The sequence below is a fragment of the Trichechus manatus genome, unplaced genomic scaffold (assembly GCF_000243295.1).
Source record: "Trichechus manatus latirostris isolate Lorelei unplaced genomic scaffold, TriManLat1.0 scaffold00137, whole genome shotgun sequence".
NCBI lineage: Eukaryota > Metazoa > Chordata > Mammalia > Sirenia > Trichechidae > Trichechus > Trichechus manatus.
In genome coordinates this window covers 7,291,815-7,314,743 of record NW_004444073.1, presented here as the reverse complement: position 1 = coordinate 7,314,743, position 22,929 = coordinate 7,291,815, and the positions used below count along the sequence as shown (strand labels likewise).

General features: G+C 47.6%; 1 protein-coding gene across 4 annotated transcripts in view; it reads left to right on the top strand.

Moving 5' to 3' along the window:
- The window catches only part of ADCYAP1R1 (ADCYAP receptor type I), a 50,492-nt gene that overhangs the window by 15,499 nt on the left and 12,064 nt on the right, over nt 1–22,929 (top strand). For 3 of the 4 annotated variants that reach the window (XM_023739606.1, XM_004385326.3, XM_004385327.3), the window contains exons 3-12: nt 2,635–2,742; nt 5,687–5,707; nt 6,786–6,827; nt 11,232–11,341; nt 12,046–12,143; nt 12,671–12,803; nt 14,596–14,749; nt 15,142–15,202; nt 15,862–15,931; nt 19,751–19,842. In XM_023739606.1, the coding sequence (XP_023595374.1) occupies nt 2,635–2,742; nt 5,687–5,707; nt 6,786–6,827; nt 11,232–11,341; nt 12,046–12,143; nt 12,671–12,803; nt 14,596–14,749; nt 15,142–15,202; nt 15,862–15,931; nt 19,751–19,842 (889 nt within the window). The remainder of the gene's footprint in view (nt 1–2,634; nt 2,743–5,686; nt 5,708–6,785; nt 6,828–11,231; nt 11,342–12,045; nt 12,144–12,670; nt 12,804–14,595; nt 14,750–15,141; nt 15,203–15,861; nt 15,932–19,750; nt 19,843–22,929) is intronic. The other variant, XM_023739607.1, reaches the window with a different exon arrangement.

The window sequence follows — 22,929 nt, the reverse complement described above, 5'->3', positions numbered from 1 at the left end:
CTCCTGTCCCCTTCCACCATCCTGCCTGACCCCTGCATCCCTCCCAGACCCTCAACCCTTGAGACTTTGCTCATTCCATCTAAAGTGCTCCCATGACCTCAAGGAATGTCAGCTGGCAGTAGCAGCTGGCTGTGCTAGGGCCTGATGGTCCACATTAAGGGAACATCTGCTGGCCAGGGCTCCCAGGGCATGGGCCCAACAAGACAACACTCTACGGCTATTCCACGGTCAACACAGGACACAACAGCCAACGATGGGGCCCTTGGGCCTCTTTCAAGTACATGATGTCATAGGCGGCCACGTGCTGGCTAGACATCCTGCTGTGATGGGTGGACAGAAATAATTGCTATGACACTGGGGCCCAGCTTCCCTCCTCTGGGAAGTTCCCTTGTGTTCTTGGTTTGTGGTACTCAGAACTTTCCATGGTGCTCTGACTCCCACATGCTGCCATTCCGTGAGCAGGAGGCTATCAGCCAATGTGATGACTGTGAATTCTAAAATAGCCAGGTCTGAATTCTGAGGGACAGGGTTGTTTGCACCCAGAAGCTGTGGGGTGCCTTCTGGTCCAAACAGCATGCAGAAGTCAGGGACTCCAACAGAGAGGATGTGGGCACGTGAGGATGCCCAGGCCCCTTGACTGACCAGCCCCTACCCAGGCTCTCTCTGTGACCTGTCAGCAACCCTCTTTCTGACTTTGCAGGGCTCTGTTCCAGCTCCCAGCTGGGCCTCTCTCAGGGGAATGATTCCCAGGGACACCTAATTGCAATAATGAAATAATAATAATAATAACAATAATGCACAGGCACTGAATGCTGACAGCCCAGGAGGCCCTAAGAGGTTTGCATGTATGAACTCATTAATCCTCACAACACCCCAGTGAAGGGGACCCTGTCGGTCACCCTGCTTTCCCTTCTGTGGCACAGAAACTCCCTCCACAGGCCATCCTTACAGACCCCTCAGCATGGTATGGCCCTTCCGTGGAACTTTATCTTCTCTGCTGTCTGACATGCCGTTCTTCTGCTCCCCCCCATACCTTTGGCTGCTAACTCTGGATTTCCTCACTTTGTGCAGTTCCTCTGCTCACCTCATAAATATGGGAGTTCTCTCCTCCGAGCTCTTCTCACCTTACGCCCTTTCTCTGGTGAACTCTCCCATCCCATGGCTTCAACCACTTCCCATTATGCTGGAGTGAAAAGCAAGAGGAGGGAGGGCTGAGCCATGAGAAGGGCAGAGGGGGCCTTAGGTACCATGTTAAGGGATATGAGGGAGCTAGGAAGCCACTGGAAGGTTTCAGTTGATGGTAGTGAGATATATGACACAGCAAGATGTTCATTTTGGAAAGAACACTCTCAGCTTTTTTGGGGTGGGGGGCTTTGAGCAAGGAGATCACTCAGGAGGCTGTCACCATGGTCCAAGTGAAAGTAATTACAACCTTAACTGTGTGGTGGCTGGGAAGACAAGAGAGTAGGTGGTGGATTCCATAAATATTTAGAGGTAAAACCAACAGGACTCGGTGACTGATGGGATGCAGAAACGGAAGGAGGACTCCCAGGTTGCCACCTGGAGGCTGGACCAGGCAACCAGGTTTTAACAGGGGGTTGTTGAGGTGAGTCTCTGGCTCTTGAAGGTGAGGGTCTCCAGGAGGCCACTGGACGAGTGAGTCAGCCCTCAGGGAGTGGTTGGAGATGGAGGATTGGAAGTCTTCTGGTTGTTAAGTCCATGAGTGTTATGACTTCATACAAGGTGAGTGGCGCAGTGGGCCAAGGCCAGGGTGGCGGCAGCACTTGCAATGAAGCAGTTGCAGAGGAATTGGTCCCAGAGAGATGGTGTCCCATGAGATGGGTGTGGCCTGGCGTGGGCCAGGAAAGTAAGAGCTGAATGTGTTGGATGGATTTGGCAGTTAAGAGGTCATTGATGACTTTAGTAAGAGCCATTTCAGTGGAGGAGAGGGGACAGAAGCCAGGCTACAAGCACAAAACACAAAGAGGAGATGAGGTGAAGACAGGGAGTGCAGAAAACTCCACTGAGAGGCTTGCAGGTCCAGGAAGAGAGAGTGGATGGTGGGCAGGAAGGTCCGAGGATGTACTCAGTCCTCAAGGCCTGAAAATCTGGTTGTCAAGCTTGACATCATCTCCTTCCCATCTCACGTCCAACAGACCACCTCGCTACCTTACTGTATGTGTGAAGCCTCCTTCAATGTGTGTGTGTGTGAGAAAGAGAGCCCCCTCAGTGTGTGTGTGAACCCTCCCTCAGACAATGGATGTGTGTGAGGCCTCCCTCAGATGGTATTGTTTATGTGAGTGTGAACCCTCCTTCAGTGTGTGTGAGAGCCCTCCCTCAGTGTGTGTGTGTGTGTGTGTGTGTGTGAACCCTCTTTCAGTGTGTGTGTGAGAGAGAGAGCCCCCTCAGTGTGTGTGTGTGTGTGTGTGTGAACCCTCCCTCAGATAATGTATATGTGTGAGGCCTCCCTCAGATGGTATTATTTATGTGTGTGTGAACCCTCCCTCTGTGTGTGTGTGTGTATGTATGTGTGTGTGCGTTAGCCCCCCTCACACTGTGTGTGAGCCCTCCCTCAGTGAGAGTGTGTTGTGTATATGGCTGAGCCCATGCTCACCATGGTTCTCTTCCTCACAGGCTGCCCCGGGATGTGGGACAACATCACATGTTGGAAGCCCGCCCGTGTGGGTGAGATGGTCCTCGTCAGCTGCCCTGAACTCTTCCGAATCTTCAATCCAGACCAAGGTATATTCAGCCCAGGGGGCTTCAGGATACACTCGGTCTTGCCTTCTCTGCAAGCTTGGGCCTAGGGCTTCCTGGGCATCAAGGCTACAGGACACCAGCTGCCATTGAAAGCAGATGATCCCTGCTACAGAGCTCACATGCTAGTGGGGAGGGTGAAACCACAGGCACACACACACACATAGGGACATGGAAGCGTCCCTCAGATGTGGAACCAGGTGCATGTGGAGATGCTGGTGTCCCTGGTAAGAACAAGGCTATGCTCTCAGATTGAGTTGATCCTAGCTCTATCACTTACCCTCCTAGGGATCTCCGGCAAGGTAATTCACCTTTCTATACCCCAGGTCCCTAATCTGTAAAAGGGGAATAAGAATAGTGTGGTTACTACCTCACAGGTGGTGTCTTAGTCATCTGGTGCTGCTGCAACAGAAATACCAAAATGGATGGTTTTAACAAAGAGAAATTTTTCTCTCTCACAGTCTAGTAGGCTAGGAGTCCAAATTCAGGGTGCCAGCTCCAGGGGAAGGCTTTCTCTCTTTGTTGGTTCTGGGGGAAAGTCCTTGTAATCATTCTCCCCCTGGTCTAGGAGCTTCTCAGTGCAGGGACCCCGAGTCCAAAGAATGTGCTGCTCCTGGCACTTCTTTCTTGGTGTTATGAGGTTCCCCTGCCTCTCTGCTCACTTCTCTTTTATATCTCAAAAGAGAATGATTTAAGACACAGCCTAATCTTATAGATTGAATCCTGCCTCATTAACATAGCTGCTTCTAATCCTGCCTCATTAACATTACACAGGTAGGATTTACAACACAGGAAAAACACATCAGGTGACAAAATGGTGGACAATCACACAGTATTGGGAATCATGGCCTAGCCAGGTTGACAGACATTTTGGGGGGACACAATTCAATCCATGACAGGTGGCTTTGTGAGGAGTAAAGTGAAGTGATACACATGGAAACCATGTTCAGTAATAGATGCCAGCTAATACCGTCATCATCACTCATACTGACACAAAGGTGCTCACCAGCAGAATGAGACATGTGCAGGAGGCAGCTGGACACAAAGACCCTCACCCGCAGACACACTCACAGACCCACTCAGATACTGTCTGGAACCCCAGGCTCTGCTTTGGATGTGGGTCCAGTGGCCAGTTCCAGCCGTTCAGCCAAGGCCTTGTGGACCCCAAAGAAAGTTGAAGTCCATTGTGACTCTGGGAAGGATCCTCCCCACTACCCCTTGTGGGTGTCAAAGGAGGCAGGGCTAGACCCTGAGAGCACTGATTTAGGGCTGGACAGGAAGAGATGGTGGGGCTGGGCTCCAGGCAGCTGATGTACCAAAAACCATGGACCCCTGAGTGCGAAGCTAGGGTGTCAGTTAGAGGAAGATGGAGGGCGGGGGCTCCTGGGGAGATCAGGAGGGGTCTGATGCATGGCCATGCACAGGTCCCTTCTGACCTGGGCCCCAGCTTCCTCCTTCACCTGCCTCAGGCTTAGGCTGAAGTCCTCCAAGTGGAGAGTTTCCAAGCTCCACTCTGTCAGGAGTCCTGTCTGCCACAGTCCCCTCACCAGGCTCACCTGACAGGCTCTTTCTGTCCCATGAGAGGCAAAAGGCAACTTCTCTTTCTAACCTTGGAGTCTAGCAACCCTGAGTCCATCCTGGAGGGGAAGGTGCTGGTGGGAGGTTGTAGAGGGGAATTGCAGCTGTGCTGGGGCCCCAGGCCCCTGTTTTTGGCTCTAGCCTCAAAACCAGAGAAACTAAAAACAAACAAACCAAAAAAAAGAAAACAAATCAATTGTCATTGAATTGATTCTGACTTATGGTGACCCCATGTGTGTCAGAATTGAACTGTGCTCCATAAGGTTTTCAGTGACTGATATTTCAGAAGTAGATCTCCAGGCCTTTTTTCTGAGGCACCTCTGGGTAGACTTGAACCTCCAACCTTTTTGTTAGCAGCCAAGTGCATTAACTGTTTGTACCACTCAGGGCCTCCAAGACCAGAGAAGGCAGGCTTATGGGTGGTGCACCCTGTCTTGCCTCCCGCCACCTTCTTTTTGGGGCCTCTTTGCCACACCTCCCACCTCCAGGCCTCCTACCAGCCCAGAAAGAGGGTGTCAGTTAACCTCTCCCATCCTGAGCGCTTGGGGACTGGGTGTGACCCAGAGCAGGAACTGAGAGTGGATTTGAAAAAGGAGACTGACAGGGAGATGCTGAACTGAGGGTACCTGAGCCTAGGGGCGGCAGGCTCTGTGGGAGCCAGGATGCAGCCCGTCTCTGATTCATTCCATAGAAACCAACTGAATCACTTCCTTTATTCATACATTCCTTCCATTCAGCCATTTATTGAAACTTTACTGAACATCTGCCATGTGTCAGGTACCACGCCAAGACTGCTCCTTGTCAACAGAAAAAATGCAAAATGAATCAACAGTGAAACAAGATTTGCTTCAGCTACACTTTTCTCCAGACTGAATCCCTCCCTCCCCAGTGGCAATCCCATAGTGAGCTTGCTGTTTACATGGTTTGGTAAGGCAGGGCCTTTTAGCACCGTTTTCCCAAAGCTTGATTAGTGAGACTTGCCTTAAATGCTTAGAAGGGAGGGCATGCAATTTCTCATTTGATTTCTTGGTTCCTTGGTAGCTCAGGGCTGAATTTCACGTTCACTGTAGTAGCTGTCTCTTTTCAGGGTGTTGTAGCACTGATCTCTCTCCTGCTCTTCAGTGCCCTCCTCATTTCTCTTTAACTGTTTTTCCTGATCTGGAGGTAGAGGTAGAAGTCTCCAGTGTCCCCAGCTGGTCGCCAGCTTGTAGTCTTCTACCCTTCTGTGCCCCCAGCAGAGTCTGTCTCCAGTTTTGGGGGGTTAGGGGGAAAGTGACCGGCGGGGTCCAGTGAGAGCAGACCCCAACTTCAGTCTCCTCACTCACCTCTGTGTTCTCTCTCTGTGTTTCAGTTTGGGAGACCGGCACCATCGGTAAGAGGAACCTTGGTGAGGACAGGCTGCTGTCCATCTGCCCATCCAGCGGGAACCCCGCATCAGGAGATCTCAGTGTCTAGCTGAGGGGGTTGGGTGGGGGTAGAATGCTAGGTCCATCAGGGATCAGGTTTTGCCCTCCTGCCCCCATCTCAGCTCATCCCTCCTTGGCCATACTGGAGTGGGGGTGCACAGGAAGACGGGAGACACAGTCCCTACCTCAGGGCACTCATGGGCTTGTTTGGGAGGATGAGATTCACAAATGGAAGGGTTAAAGAGCAAGCCTGTATGTTCACATAGGCACATGCGTGTGCGTACATTCAAGCTTTGAATGTGTGTGTGAGTCCACACAAATATGATGTCACTGGTGGCCGAGAAGGAGATGTACAGCAGGTGAGAGAACAGAAGAGACCTAACTATGCAGCATGCAGACAGAATGAAGAAGAGGTCAGGGAAGGCTTCCTGGAGGAGGTGGCCTACCAGCTGGGCTTTGGATTTTGAGAAGTGGAAATGGAGCTTCATTGCTAGCAAGGGATTGGGCGTGAGGAGAGATCAGAACTGGTAATAAATACTGTAGTAGGGAGAGGAGGAAAAGTGTTGTGAGGATAAAGTCTTTGGAGTTCTGTGTTCCCTTCAATGAGAGCAGTTTGGAGGCTAAGAGGCAGGGTTAAGGACCTAAGAAGAAACCCCAAGCCCTGGGCCCAGGCTTCTGTTCTTTGCCCCTTTATTGAAAAGGCCCAATTATCCTTTTCCATTTCCTCTGACTCCTCCTGTGCTCCGGAGGCCCTCACCATTACATCCCCCTAAAAGTGTCCCATTTCCTATGGTTCCAGAGGGGAAACCGAGTTATGGCCTAGCCTGAGCGTCAGAGAAATGCGAACCAAGTGAGGCTGGCTTTAGAAGGTGCAATGTGTCGGAGAGATGTGCACCTGCTGTGTGTGATGCTGCCTGTTGGTCAAGAAGCCATCTCTGGTTCCAGGGGCAGCCTTGGCCTTTCAGGGTGGGGCATCAACAGTGGGTAGCCACGGCATGCTGAAAAACTAGGAGTTTTGACTCGTCCTGTATCTGTGTTTTGCAGGAGAGTTTGACTTCGCTGACAGTAACTCCTTAGATCTCTCAGGTAAGGGGATAAACTGGGGTTGATGGCGGACTGGCTGAAGGGGACTCTCTACTGACCTGTGAGCTTGGGACCCACATCTGGCCAGACTCTGCCCCTCTGAGGCCATGTGATCTTTGGCAGATTGCTTTCCTTCTCTGTTAAATCTACGCATTTTATCCACTAAAAATTGCACTTGAGCACACACTGAACATTTTGCGTACAATTTCAGGGGAGTTTCAGATCTCTTGAAGCCCCATCCCGGACTTCAAGTGAAGAACTCCTGGGTTAGACGGTCCCTGACAGTTTTTAAACTCTGACCTATAGAGCAGTAGCTCTCAAACTTTAATTGTGTATCATAATCACTTGGAGGGCGTGTTAAAGCATAGATTCTTGGGCCCCACCCCTAGAATTTCTGATTTAGTAGGGCTCGGTGTGGGGCCTGATAATTTGCATTTCTAACCAGTCTCCGAGAAATCCATGGGTGGCATAAACAGTTGCGCACGCGGATGCTCACTGAAAGGTTGGAGGTTGGAGTCCACCCAGTGGTACCTTGGAAGAAAGACCTGGTGATCTACTTGCAAAAATCAGCCATTGAAAAACCTGTGGAGCACAGTTCTACTCTGACACACATGAGGTCGCCAGGGATGAGAATTAACTCAGCGGCGGCTGGTTTGGTTTTTTTCGTTAACCAGTCTCCCGAATGATGCTGATGGGCTGGTGTGGGGAGGTCACACTTTGGAAACCACTGCCCTAACATTCTGTATGCTAAAAATCCTGTGTCCCCTATGAAATTGCTGGAGCAAAATGGCCTAGGTAGTTCTCATGGAGTAGACACAATCAGTGCAGGGTTTTGACAATCTGGAGAGCACTCCGTGTGCTAGGGATTTCTGTCAGAACAATAGAGGTGCAAATTCATGAAACAGTCCTGAACAAAACAGTTTATACTTTTCTGAGCCCACACTGTATGTGTTATAAAAAGAAAGAGAGAAAGGAAAGGAAACGGCTTTTATCTCTAGGACACTTTTATTATTGTGTTTCAAAGCAGCTTCCCTTTCCTCTTCCCACCACCCTCTTGGGGGCACAGCAGAGAGGAAAGGAGGCCCAGGGAAGGGACGGGACTTGGCCCAAGCAGCGATTCCCCTGGGACATTCAGAGTTTCTCAAAAGAGTGTTCAGAGGGACTGAGAAGGAGGTTGCCAGGAGAAGCCTGAAATGGCTTTGCTGAAAGAAGCCAGCATTTGGCATCTCACTGTGGGATAGGAGTGAGCTCCTTTCTCTCGCTGGGCTTGCCAAGCCTCCTGCGTCTCGTGTCAGAGAACTCAGAATTGGGGAAGTGATGGAGACAGGCTCTCACTCTGGGGAGAACTGTTTTAGGCCAGCTCAGTCACCCTCTGCTGCTTCCAAAGATCCTAGGGGTGTGTTTCCAGCTCTCTTGGCTTAGGAGAACTGGCCTCAGACCTTCCAGCTTAACACAGCGAGGATACAAAGGTTGGAAAAATGAAGCGGTCTCCTCTCTTGGCCTCTGCCTTCTGCCTGGACATCTCCCTGATCTTCTCTGTGCCTCCTTCCTGAGTCCCCAGAGATGGCCCTTGGCCGCAGAGAGGAGGCTTATGCCCAGCAACATGGGTGCAAGGGCTCCTTTTCTCCAAGTGTCTCTTGTTGTACATAGTTTCCTGGTCCCTGAGTCCTATGAGGGTCTCTGGAGGGCTCAAATGGTTAAGTGCTAGACTGCTGACCAAAAGGTTGGTGATTTGAACTCACCCAAAGGAGCTTCTTGAGAAGCACCTGGCGATCTGCTTCTGAAAAGTCACTGCCATGAAAATCTTATGGAGCACAATTCTACTTGCAGCAACATATGAGGTCACCATGAGTTGGAATCGACTCGTCGGCAACCTTTTTTATGTTTTGAGTCCTATGGGGGGGAGAGGAGTCCCTGGGTGGACTTTACTTGACTACTAGCCGAAAGGTTGTCAGTCTGATCCCACCCAGAGGCTCCTGGGAAGACAGGCCTGGTAATCTGCTTCTGAAAGCTCATAGCCTTGAAAACCCTATGGAGCAGTTCTACTGTGCACACATGAGGTCACCATGAATTGGAATTGACTCGATGACCACTAACAACAATAGCAACATGAAAGGGAGAACCATCCCCACGTGCCTGCCTGTAAAGTGAGCCTTTCCCCCATCCCAATACACCGAGCAAACTCCCTAGAAGCCAGTCTGGAAAAAGGTGCTGGACTGGAGTAAAAGGAGACTGCTTGCCTGCTCCCCTCCCCTGGACATCTATGGCTCACTCTTGCAGACAGTCGGGGAGAGGAGAATGCAAGGAGCAATCGTTAAAGGTTAAAACAGCCTCAGGCGCAGTGGAGAAACAGCCCAGAGTCCACTCTGCAGCCAGCAAATGACTCTTAATGGCCATGACTGGTCCCGCCCCCTTGGGAGTCCCACAAAATTGCCTTTAAAGTTGATCAAAAGAAAATTATAGTATGTTCGTGACAGGAAACAGACCCCAAGGCCTGAAAGGCAAAACTTTGTTTTTAAAGCCTAACCAGATATCTTAATCAGATCTCCTGCTAGGCTAGTGGAGGTCTGGTGCCGTGTTCGCGAAGGCTGGGTCCTCATTTGTCTGTCTTTGCCGGTGGTGAGGGTATTGCGGCTGCTGGGAGCTGTGCTTCTCAGGGTGTGGGGACAACGGCACCTCACAGTCCCCTGAGGTGATTCTGGGATTCACCCCGATCTCCTGAATGAGAATCCCTGGGGGTATTGGGCCAGGAAACTGCTTTTGAGTCTCCCGGTCATGCACACTGAAGTTTGAGAAGTGCTGCCCCAATGGCTCAGGCCTTCCCCTGGCAAGCATTTGCTAGTTCTGGAAGAAAGAGATGCAGGGATGCTGGATTCAGCCCGGCTTAGTCCCCTCACGCCTTGTTAAGATACCAGCTTATCCCTTGCACATCCCCTACCCTCCTGGGGTGTCCTTAGTAAGGGCTGAGCTCATGCGTTCCAGGCCATCAACAATCACTAATTTCCCCAGACAGTGGAAGATTTTTTTTTTTTTAAATATTTTATTGTACTTCAGGTGAAGGCTTACAGAACAAATAGTTTTTCATGAAACAGTAGTACACATGTTGTTTTATGACATTGGTTAACAACCCCACAACATATTAACCCTCTAAATTCTGAACCTTTTTTTTTTTTGGTGAAAATACACATAGCCAAAAAGACACCATTTCAAAAATTTCTACATACACAGTTCAGTGACATTGACTACTCTCTTCCAATTGTGCTGTTATTCTCATTTAAGACAAAGGCTTACAGAACAAAATAGTTTCTCATTTAACAGTTACTACAGATGTTGCCCTACGACAATGGTTAACAATCTCACAACACATCAACAATATCCTTACTCAACCTTGGGTTCCCTATCACCAGCTTCCTTGTACCCTTCTGCCTCTGGCCCTTGTCACTGGACTCCTGTACCTCGTTAGTCTCATTTGGTTTTACAGGGCTGTCCACTCCCAGGCTGAACAGTGAACCTCGGAGGTAACTTCACCACTGAGCTAGAAGGGTGTCTGGGGACCATACTCTCGAGGTTTCTCCAGTCTGCTTTAGGCCAGTAAATCTGGTCTTCTTTTTGTGAGTTAGAATTATGCTCTACATCCTCCTCCAGCTCTGTCCAGAACCGTCTGTTGTGATCCTGGTCAGAGCAGTCAGTGGTGGTAGCTGGGCACCATCTAGCTGTACTGGACTCAGTCCGGTGGAGGCCTTGGTAGCTGTGGACAATTAGTCCTTTGGACTAATCTTTTCCTTGTATCCTGTTCTCTTCATTCTCCCTTGCTCCCGAAGGGATGAGACCAGTGGAGTATCTTAGATGGCTGCTTACAGGCTTTTAAGACCCCAGACACTACTCACCAAGGTAGAATGTAGAGCATTGTCTTTATAAGCTATGTCATGCCAATTGAGCTAGATGTTCCCTGAGACCATGGTCCCCACAGCCCTCCGCCCAGCAATTCAGTCCCTCAGGGAGTTTGGATGTGTCTATGGGGCTTCCATGACCTTTCCTTGTACAGGTTGTGCTAGTTTCCCCTGTATTGTGTACTGTCTCACCCACCCAAGATACCACTTATCTATTGCTTATTTAGTATCCCCCCCCCATCCCTGGTAACCAACAAAGATTGTTACATTTTGTGTGTGAACTTTTTCATGGGTTTTTACAATAGAGGTCTCATACAATATTTGTCCTTTTGTGATTGACTTATTTCACTCAGCATAATGTCCGACAGTGGAGGATTTTTTGAGCCTTCAGTTCCTATGCTTCCTAGATGGGCACATGGATTTCTAGGAATTCCCACTTAAGAAGTAACTTTCCAATAAGAATTTCAGGGCCCTTTGAAGTCCCTTCGTGCCTCACCGAGTTCTCTGTTCACTGCAGACATGGGAGTGGTGAGCCGGAACTGCACGGAGGACGGCTGGTCGGAGCCCTTCCCTCACTACTTTGATGCTTGTGGGTTTGATGAGTACGAATCTGAGACGGGGGACCAGGTGAGTGTCTGCCCTGCCAGGTGGAGGGGTAGGGGTGAAGGGGCATTTTCCTGGGGACCTTGACTCCTGGTGGAACTGCAGCACACTCAGCTCTGGGCAATGTGTGCAATCAGCCAGCCTTCATGAGCACCTCCTATGTACCCAAGCCAGATGCACTGAGGGGAGGACATTCACTCATTCAGTCTGGGCTGAGAATTAGCTGGTGTGCTGCCTGATCTCCCCACCCCACCCCCACCATGTGTCCCCTGCCACCCTGGATCTTCTTCCAGGACACCCGGACTCCTAATGATCCAGCAATTGAAGGGATAATGCTGGGCCCAGTAGGGGGCCTCCTGGTCCCTTCTCCAGCTCTAAGGCTGGTGCCTATTCTGATTGGTCAGTGCCCCTGCCATATTAGAATATCATCCTTGCATTCGACAAGCATTTATTAAGTCTCTGCTGTGTGCATGGCACTGCCCAGACAGGAGTAAGTAGCTTAGTGCAGGTGGGGGTGTGTCACGTGGAGGTGGAGGCACTGATAGGGGGCATGGAGGAAGTGCGATTGGGAGGAGGAGATGGGTGGTGGGCTGGAGGTGGGTGGGTCCTGGCCCTAGAGACTGGTTTGGTTCCAAGGGGGTACTGGATGTGGTTCTGAGGGAGAACTAGGTGGCCTGGCATGTGCAAGGCACTATGTGGAGCCCTATATGCCCTGTGCTCTGCTCCAGGACTACTACTACCTGTCGGTGAAGGCCCTGTACACAGTTGGCTATAGCACGTCCCTTGTCACCCTCACCACTGCCATGGTCATCCTGTGTCGCTTCCGGTAAGACCACCAGCAGCATGGGCGCACCCACAGCCCCACCCCTGCTCAGAACCAGGGCCTTAGAGGCCTTGCTGTTTCTCTCCCCACCCCATTTGCCCCCCTGATGTCAGTCCTGGAAGATCCCTTGGATGGCATTTCCCACACCCCTAGGATAACAGATGGGAAACTTGACCCAGAGCTGACAGCTGACTTGTTTGAGGTCACACAGCAAAGCAGAACCTGGGCAAGGAGACCTACCTTCCTTGCCTTTGGTCTAGGGCTCTTTTCTCTCCCTCGTATAGATAGAGAGAGGAGGTCACAGGAGGGAGGAAGTCTGGCCACATGGAGCAGTGGGGCTAGACTGCAGGGGCCAGGAAGTGAGTAAGATCTAGAGAGGTGGAAAACGGGGTGGTCTAAGTTTGGGGGTGGGGGAATCCCATTATGACAAAACCTTGGAGTTGCCACTGAGCAGACTCCAGAGTCAAGACTTTGAAATGCTTCTGGGTTCACTGCTTCATTGCTTCCTCCTCCTCTGGCCTCTCATGTAGGAAGCTACACTGCACTCGCAACTTCATCCACATGAATCTGTTTGTGTCGTTCATGCTGAGGGCGATCTCTGTCTTCATCAAAGACTGGATCCTGTATGCAGAGCAGGACAACAACCACTGCTTCATCTCCACCGTGAGTGAGCTGAGCCAGTGCACGGGTTTGAGGGCCCAGGCCAGAAGCTGGCCTGTGGGGACCCCTGCTAGGAAGGCTCCCCAGCCTCCTTTCAGGAGGAGAACTCTCTCTCTGCCTGCCTGACAGCTCACCATCCCAGTGTTCTCCTGAAGAGTAAGGCATTACCCCCAGTTTACGTGGAAACCCCGAGTAACACATGAGGCTATTAGAAACCAAACCTGTTGCCGTCAGTGTCAGTTCTGACTCATGGTGACCCCATGTGTGTCAGAGTAGAACTGTGCTCCATAGGATTTTCAGTGGCTGATACTTCAGAAGTAGATCTCTAAGATTTTCTTCTGAGGAGCCTGAGTGGACTCAGACTGCCAGCGTTTCAGTTAATAGCTGAACATGTTAACTGTTGCACCACCCAGGAACTCCTATAAAGTTATTATAGCTGTCTTAGTTATCTAGTGCTGCTATAACAGAAATACCACAAGTGAATGGATTTAACAAAGAGAAATTTATTTTCTCACAGTCTAGTAGTCCAGAAGTCCAAATTCAGGGTGCCAGCTCCAGGGGAAGGCTCTCTCTCTCTGTCACCTCTGGAGGAAGGTCCTTCTCATTAATCTTCCCCTGGACTAGGAGCTTCTCCATGCAGGAACCTTGAGTCCAAAGGACTCGCTCTGCTTCCAGTGCTGCTTTCTTGGTGGTATGAGGTCCCTCCTCTCTGCTCGCTTTCCTTTTATCTCTTGAGAGATAAAAGATGGTGCAGGCCACACCCCAGGGAAACTCCCTTTGCATTGGATCAGGGATGTGACCTGGGTAAGGGTGTTACATCCCACCCTAATCCTCTTTAAAATAATCCAATCTTGCCTTATTAACCACAGGCAGAGATTAGGATTTACAACACACAGAAAAATTATATCTATCACAAAAGAGAGGACAACCACACAATACTGGGAATCATGGCCTAACCAATTTGATACATATTTTTGGGGGACACAATTCAATCCATGACATTAGCCAATAAACCTCTGTCTGAAGTCATTTCTAACCAAAATGTTACCCATTTCTTCTCTGGTGTGTGTTTTACTTGGCAGAACAGTTTGAGGAAGGTCAGATGGGAATGCCAAGTTTCATTTGACTGATGGGGAAACAGGCTCAGAGAGAGGGCTTGAATGGTTCCTGGTCACATAACTAGTCCGTGACAGTGCTAAGATGCTGATTTGCTTAGGTTTTTGCCGGGACACTCCCCAACTCTCATATCTTTTGGAGAGGTGGTACATAGAGAAGATGGGCTTTGATGTGGTAGGATAGAAAGAGTAGGCCAGAGTTCAGACCCTTGTCCTGGCCAGGCATGCCTTTATGAGTCGGAATCAACTTGATGGCAGCAGGGTTTTTTTTTTTTTTTCATCTGTGATTGAATTTCCTGGGGGCCCCACCTGTGTGGTGTCTGAATACTCTTTATACCAGGGACCCTCCTGTAGGGACCTTGCACTGCTTCTCTTCCTACTGATGAGGCACACTTGTGGGAGTTGGGGGGAGGGCAGGAAATGGGAGACAGTGAGTGTGGGAGTTGAGGAGGGGAGGGGGGCTGTATTCGTCCACCCATCCTTTTCCTACATATATAGTTGTGCCTCCACGGGGAGCTTCAACTCACAGGATCATAGGATGTTGGAATGTTAAACTCTTTGAATCCAAGAATGTTGGTTCTCAGATCCTTTGGATATTTTAGCCCTCATATGCCAGAGCCGAAGGGCTGGTCCCATTGGGCTGGATTTTCATTGTGCTGACTTTGAGGCTCTCCCTGAAGGTGGAGTGCAAGGCCGTCATGGTTTTCTTCCACTACTGCGTGGTGTCCAACTACTTCTGGCTGTTCATTGAAGGCCTGTACCTCTTCACTCTGCTGGTGGAGACCTTCTTCCCCGAGAGAAGATACTTCTACTGGTACACCATTATTGGCTGGGGTAGGTTGCTTGTTGTGGCCAGACAGGCTCAAGCCTCATGACCCGGTGTGCCTTTGGTTCCCCTAGGCTGAGGCAGACTGCTGGTTCTTGGACCTCCTCTTGCTCTTCTTACCCTCAGGAAGCCCACTGTCTGAGGGAGCAGATATGCCCAGGAGTCCATCTGAGAGGCAAGATTTGCCTGCTGCCAGGAACTCTGTGTCTTAGTAGAGACACTGGGTCTGAGGGACATTTATGATCCCCAGGAACCTCAGGTCTGAGTGGGAGGCATGTCCCCATCCATCAGAATCCCAAGTCTGAGGGGGACAGTGGCTCCCAGGAGCCCCAAGTCTTAGGGACACACTCAGGCATGTTGGTTTTCCTGCTATTTTGAGTCTCCTTTTCTGCTCTGCCAGGGACCCCAACAGTGTGTGTGACAGTGTGGGCTGTGCTGAGGCTCCACTTCGATGACACGGGGTGAGTACACGTCCATGAACCAGGGTCTAGAGCACAGATAGATTCTTTCAGAGCAATTCTCAGTGGCTGACCTGACTTCAGGTTAACTGTCCCAAACCAACCATCCAACTCTGGTCCCAGACCCTTAACCCTACCTCAGGTGGACACCCCCCACACCACCTCCCAACCCGGCTTCTTAATCAGGAGCCCAACAAGAGAATGTGCAAGGTTTCGGAGCCCCTGTCTGCTTCTGTTTTCCTTTTCGGAGTGCCTGTTTTCTTTTTCGGGGTGGGGGAGGTGGGGAAGACTGTTGGGGGTGAGGTTGCACCTCTGAGTGCCCTAGGTCTAAAGGCCCTTTCCCAGAAGCCCACTGGTGACCCCTAACTTGGGTTCCACTCCTCGCTCTTTCTCTCCAGTGGCTACGTGAACAGGCAGTGCATTAAGGATGCCTTGCCAGGGTAGCAGAGGGAAAGACAAGACTCAGGTCAAGGGCACCTGAAGAAGCAGGGCCAGGCTGGGGCTGCAGCTGCCTGAGACCTCTCTCCTTCCAGCCAGCACCCCCACAAGGAGCTGCAGGAGAAAGCAACACCCAGGGAGTCAGGGGCATTGTCCTGCTGGTGTCCTGGCCACTATGCCTCGTCTCTCTTCTCTCTATGTATGTTCATCTGTCTGTCTTTCAGCTGCTGGGATATGAATGACAACACGGCTCTGTGGTGGGTGATCAAAGGCCCTGTGGTTGGCTCGATAATGGTGAGTGTCCTTGAGATGAGGAGAAAGGAAAATACAGGAGCCTAGGCAGAAAAGCATGCGAGGAGGGGAAATGAAAGGTCATCACACAAACCGACTTCCTCCTTTTTCATGGCTGCGTCATATTCTGTAATACTGTGTGCCAGTTATTTAACTCTGCCTAGTGTTGGACATTTCTATTATTCCGTTTTTCCTCATTATGAGATAGGCTACCAGGAATATTTTCGTGCATAATGTTGAACATGTGTGAATACTTCTTTAGCATAAATACCTAGAAGTGGAATTGCTCGGTCAGAAAGTATATGCATTTGAATTTTAAGATACCAATTTGCCTTCTAAAAACCATTTAAGAATTTAAAACTCATAAGAAGGGTAGCACCAATTTCTCCATATCATTGTATTGTGTATATATGTAGATATATATATATAACCCATTGCTATTAAGATGGTTCCAACTCATGGTGACTCCATGTGTTACGGGGTAGAACTGCTCCATAGGATTTTCTTGGCTGTAATCTATACAGAAGCAGATTGCCAAATCTGTCTTCTATGGCACCACTGAGTGGGTTTGAACTCCACCCTTTAGGTTAGCAGCCAATAGCAAACCACTTGTACCACCACTTGTAATAATCATGTAAATTTTTGTGCGATCTTGTGGGGGATAATGGCAGCTCATTGTTTTAATATGCATTTCTCCATATTAGCAGTACAGCTGAACTTTCTTTTTTTTCCAAACATTTCTTGACAATTTGTTTTTTTATTCTGGATATTACCTGTTTATTTCTCTTGCCCGTTTTTCTAGCAAATTGTTGTCTTTCTTACTGTTTGAATGACAGTGACCCTTGATTCATTACACATGTTGTAAGTGCATTTCCAAGACTACGTAGCTTTTATACAGTCAAATCTGTCAGTCTTTCTCTTTATGAATTCTGAGCTTTATTTCTTGTTTATGGAGGACTTTCCTAGCCTAAAAGATAAAAATATTCTCCTTAATTGTTTTATAATACTATTGTGGACTTGGATTATTACATATACGTCTTTAATCCAGCTGAAATTTTATTTCTTTGCCAGATCTGAAATGATATCTAATTTTATTTTTCTAAATGGATACACATGCCACTTTCTCAATTCTTTTTATTGAATAGTTCATCCTTTCTCTATTATGGTGAAATGGCATTTTATCATAAGCACTCAATATGCTGTGCTTGTCTTTGGTTCCAGACTCTCTGTTCTATGTCACTAATCTATTTACCTGTTCCTGTGGCAAATATTCCATTGTGCTGGTTACTATAACCTTGAAGTATGTTTTGGTATCTGGTATATTCATTTCCTGTTTCTTCTTCTTTTTTTTTTTTTTCAAAATTGTTTGCACATTTACTCTTTCAGATGAACTTTTGAATACCCTTGTCAAGTTTCAAAAAAGTCTAGTTGAGATTTTTATAGAAATTGAATTGAATTTGTAGACTACTTTGAAGGAGAATTGATTTTCTTAAAACATTGACTATTCCTTTGTAAGAGCATGGCATGCTTTTCCATTTATTCAGTCTTCCTTCATAGAGTCATTTTGGTAAACATTTCTAGCTTGCTTTCTTGTTCTCGTGTAGTTTTTCTCTAGGGTAATTTTTAGTTTATACTTTTATTGGGCCTAGGGATCATTCTGTCATTATATATTCTAACGGGTTACTGCTGATGGAAATAGCTATACAGGTAGCTATTGGTTTTTGTATATATTTTTTTCTTTTCTTGGTTACCTTTCTGAACTCTCTTACCAGTTCTAATTACTTTTCAGTTGGTTCTTATGGATTTTCTTGTAGAAAAATCATATAATTTGAACAAAAATAGTTTTTACACTTCCTTTTGAATATTTACACTTTTTATTCCTTGTTCTTGTTGAGAATGATGCTTACTATAGTTTTTGGCAGTAACCCTTCATTGAGTTAGGAAGATTTCTATTCTTGTTTCAGTGTGTATTTTTTTTAAAAAATCAGAAATTGTATTGAATGTGATTTGGAGACATTTATTGAAAGGATCACTCTCCTAGTGATGGACATTTGTAAATTCCAGCTTTTCTTCACTCTGAGCAATGCTACAGTGAATATATTTGTGCATATCTTTGAGCACACGTGAATATTTCTTTGGGATAAATCCCTAGGAGTAGAATTTCTGGGACAAAGCATGTGTGTACATTTAACGCTTCCATGGATATCATATTGCCTTCCATGAGCCGGGAGGGTTCAAAAGGGCCGTTTCCCATGTCTGCCAGTGTTTGTATTACTGACCATTTTAATGTTTGCCAGTCTTACAGGGGATAATGGTAGCATGTTGTTTTAATCCATTAATGTAATTAATATTAGTAGGTTTTTTTTATTCCTAGGATAAAACCTTTATGACCATTATCTGTTTATTCTTTTAATATACTGCTAAAGTCTATTTCCTAATATTTTATTGTAAGTTCTTGCATGGCTATTTATAAGTTCTGTGGTGTTGGTGTGTCTGTGTGTTTTCTGCCCATGCCTGGGTTTTGTAGCAGGGTTTGTTATCTTCATGGGTAGGTAATTTGGGAGATTTTCTGTCTATTTGCTTTGAAACAGTTCTACAGCATGTAAATTACATCTTCCTGGAAGGCTTTATGAACCTGGTTTACAAAATCTGGGCCTGGTGCCTTTTAGCACATTCTTTGCGTCCTTTTTAAATTTCTTCTGATTTCTTTGGTCTACTCAGATTTTCTACATCTTCTTGAGTTAATTCATATTTCCCATTTTGTTTGATTTTCTTTTTGTGATTTAAAAATATTCTATTCATAGATTGTCTTGCCCTCTTTCTCATCCCTAAATTTGTTGAATTGCATTTTCTCCTTTCAGATTGATGGACACATGCATTTAGCAGTATACACTGAGCTGTATTCTAGGTAGATTACCTAGAACATGTAGAACAAGAGATCAGAATCCTGCCTTCCTAAAGCCTGCTTTATTTTTCTAATTGCTGTGTAAAACAAACAAAAAATTAAGACTTTATTTTTATAGATCAAGTTTACTATGTCTTCGTTATGAATTTTTATCTCTATTAATTCTTTCTTCTTTTCTATGTTAAATTTTTGGTAATTTTTCCATAGCTGTTTCATTCGAATGCTTACTTATTTTATTTTCAGTGTTTATTCTTTTTAGTAAATTAGGCTTAGGCTCTCTATTTTTCTCTGAGTACTGCCTTGGCCGCATCCCAAAGTTGCGGATGAGTAGTTCTCTCATCGTACCAGTTTCTGTTTATTTGTTCCTTCTCTCCTCTCTTTTCACCATAAACACGGCTCCCCACTTTGTTTAGAGAGCTTGTGTTCCTGATCCTTATCTGAAGGCAACCTCTGCTATCACTATTCTCCAGGAAGTCCTTTAATTAGTAATGCTATGTTGTCCATTCCTGTTCCCCATGTTCCATGACTCTGAACTTGAAGTTTCTCCAGAGAACAGCTCTCACCTCTGCAGTAGCCTCTGTGTTTTGGATTGTAGTTTTTCCATCACCCCGATCCCATTTGTTCCTTCTCTTCCGGAAATTGCTCAATCTTTTGGCTGACTCATGATGCTCTTTTCTGTTTCCCGGTACTACTATGGATTTCTTTTTTCTTTTCTCTCTTCTGTCATTTCAATGATATTGGTGGAGGCTGGGGAGATAAGTATTCTCATGCTGCCGTTTTGAACTTGAAGTCTAGATGGAATCTTGACAGGTGTGGGTTGGGGGGGCACTGTTGGAGAATAACAGCCTATGCAGAGGCAAGTGTGTGGAAAGTCTTTGCCCAGAGTCATTTCCATCTGTTTTTTCTTTGTTCCTCAGGTTAACTTCGTGCTTTTCATTGGCATCATCATCATCCTTGTGCAGAAACTTCAATCTCCAGACATGGGAGGCAATGAGTCTAGCATCTACTTGTAAGTACTATTGTGTAGACGCTTCAGCCACTCCCACCAGCCTTGTGGGCCCTGCACTCAGATCACAGGCAGGGGAACGCCTGGGCTTTGATGACAGGTGACCTAGCGTGGACAACTGAAAGATTGTTTTCTTAATAAAGTACCTTCAAAATATAGTTGCCCGCCCAGCCTCCAGCCAACCCAAGAGCTCCTAATCTGCATGGTCATTACATGGAAGGGAAAAGAGGGAAAGAGATGAACAGATCCTGCATGACTCTAGAAAAATCAAGATGGAAAACACCAGATTCCCTAGGGTTCTTAGGGTCTTGATTGTTTAGAAGTTAGGTTTCCTTTGGGGATCTTGTTTCTGTGGGAAGCTCACGAGCACCACTGGATATGCAGTTGTCTAATATCCGCAGCCCCAGCCTAGTGTGCAGAAGTTGCTCGAGACCCACTAGAGAGCCAGGGTCTCACTGGTCTGGGTGTGGGAAGGGAATGGTTCTTTCTCTTCTGCACCTCCCCTCAGGATAGCTCTACTTCTGTGTTGATCCTATTTCTGCAATTCCCTTCTCCCTGAACATGTGAAAATCTGATGTTTGGGACTGATAGGGTTTGCAGGCAACCTCTTAACATTGAGTGTAGAGCTTTTTCTTTTCATGGCCATTTGATTTCCTGGACACATTTTTGTAGTCACGTCCTTAACAGTTTATCCTGGGGAATTTCTTCCCTTCCTTGTTCTTTCCTATCCCTCTCCCAGCCCTTGTCCCATTCTGAAGTCCCACAGAGCTCCTCCACTTCCTCTTTCTGGCCTTGGGAGTGGGGTCATGACCAGCTGGGTGTCTGAGGCATGGGGCATTTCTGATGCTGAGGAGGAAGATCTCTCCCTGTGGTTGGCTGGAGGGGCCGGATGGGCACAGTTTGATTCTGGGGGCAGTCCCTGGGGGGTTTGTCCATGCGTGATGTAGACGCATATGTGTTGCTTATTCAGTTCCTTTTGAAGATAGGAAGTTAGAAGGAGCCAGGATAGTTTCACAGCATCAGTGGGCGCTTAGTCCTACCTTCGTTAGAGACCCCGACCTGGGGCTCAGAACCTTGAAGACTGCCCATTGGGACAAGAAGTGGGACAGGGGAGGGATCCCAGCAGAGGGCTTCTCACCACCCAGCCATTCTTCCAGAGAGAGGGATGTCAGGAGCTGCTCAGAGACCGAATCCCAGATTCTTCCCTAAAACTCCATGGGGCTTCCATGCTCTTGGTCTGTCTGTCTGTCCAGCCCTTCCCCTGTGGGTGGGGGATTGGCACAGGGCCTGGGTGGTTCAGCCATGTTTTCCCTACACGCACAATGATTCCATTATATTGGAAAATACTTTATTTATTTATTTTTTTTTGCTTTCCATTTACTGTCTTTTTCTTTCTTCAAGTTTCTGCAAGTTTTACCAAACCATCTGCTTATATGTATATGTTATGTAGTAGAAAATAGTTCATCCATGCCAGTCATAAAGTCTCAGAGGCCTGCACTGCGAGGCGGGGAGGCAGCCTCTGCCACTAACTGACCTTCCCAGGAGAGATCACTCCTGACTTCTTCACCAGGGTTCTAAAAACCAGGGCTCCATTACTCCCTACCTCCCTGTCCAGTGTTGGAAACTACCCTTTTGTGACTTCAGTTTCTCTTGCTTGATTGTGAATCTGAGATATGTATTTGGGTGAGGTACCCTACTAACAGTCATCTCCAGCATTTGAAGACAGTGGGTAGCTATGTCAGCCTCATGTCTTATTTGAGCTCTAGCAGCCTCAGTCCCCTCCCTTTCCTGGTAGGATCTGTTTCTTCTTGTGAGGTCCCCTGGGACTTCTTCTTTGGGGATCCTCCAAGCTTCTCAGCCTGCCAGTGTAGGGACACACACAGGGGCTCTAAAGTGACACAGTGGTTAAGTGTTTGGCTGCTAACCAAAAAGTTGGCGGTTCGAATCCACCAGCTGCTCCTTGGAAACCTTATGGGGCAGTTCTGCTCTGTCCTGTAGGGTCGCTATGAGTTGGAATTGACTCGATAGCAATGCATTTGGTTTAGTTTTGTACTGAGCCTTGGGAGTCCCTAGGAGGTACAAACGGTTAATGCACTCGGCTGCTAACTGAAAGGTTGGTGGTTCGAGTCTTCGCAGAGGCTCCTTGGAAGAAAGCCCTGGCCATCTACTTCTGAAAGGTCACAGCCATTGAAAGCCCTATGGAGCAGAGTTCTACTCTGACACAGATAGGGTGGCCATGAGTCAGAATCAACTTGCTGGCAACTGGTTTGGTTTTTCGGTTTTTTCTGAGTCCTGAACACACTTCATCAGCTCAGGCGTCCTGCCCCAGGCAGCAAGAATACCCAGGGGTCTGGAGGTAGAGAAATATGGGGCTATGATTTTCAAATTATCCACAGACTGGGAACTATAGAGTCCTGTCAGGCCTTCCTAGAACATAGGTAAGAACCATTTGTAACTAGCACGTGGTTTACATACGGGAGGGTGATGTAAGTCCCAGGACATTTAAAGAACCAGCTGGCTGGTTTCCTTCTACAGTCTCAAATAATCCCCTTGTGATCTCAGCAAATATTTTCTTTACAGAAAGCCAAACCTCTGTTAGTCTTAAGCCCCAGAGATTAAAAACTCATGTGGATGTGTTCTACAAGCCAGGTGGGAGGGCTCACACAGAAAAGGGGGGCAATTTGATCTCACTGAATTCGGCAACATGTGTGTGTTTACAGGGTCAAGGAGACCCTGCTGGTGAACGTCGGCTATGATAAAAGTGGCAGTGCTGCTGAGAACTGCACGGCTCTTAAAAAACACTTGCAACTTGGCTCATGCACATTTAATGCTCACAACCACTCAGTGAATCTGGTGGGATAAGTCATCAATTGTTAAATGTCATCCCCACTTTACAACCGTGGGAGCTAATTATCAGGGCAGTGAAATGAATCTGGTAGGAAGGAGTGAAGACATGGCTCCAATGCAGGCAGGCCCTTGACTCCAAGCTTGACTACACCATCATTCTTGCCCTCAAGGAATTTACAGATGGGAAGATGGTATAGAGCAAGTATACAAATAAGGTTTCCTGGAAGAAGAGGCCCTGGTGCA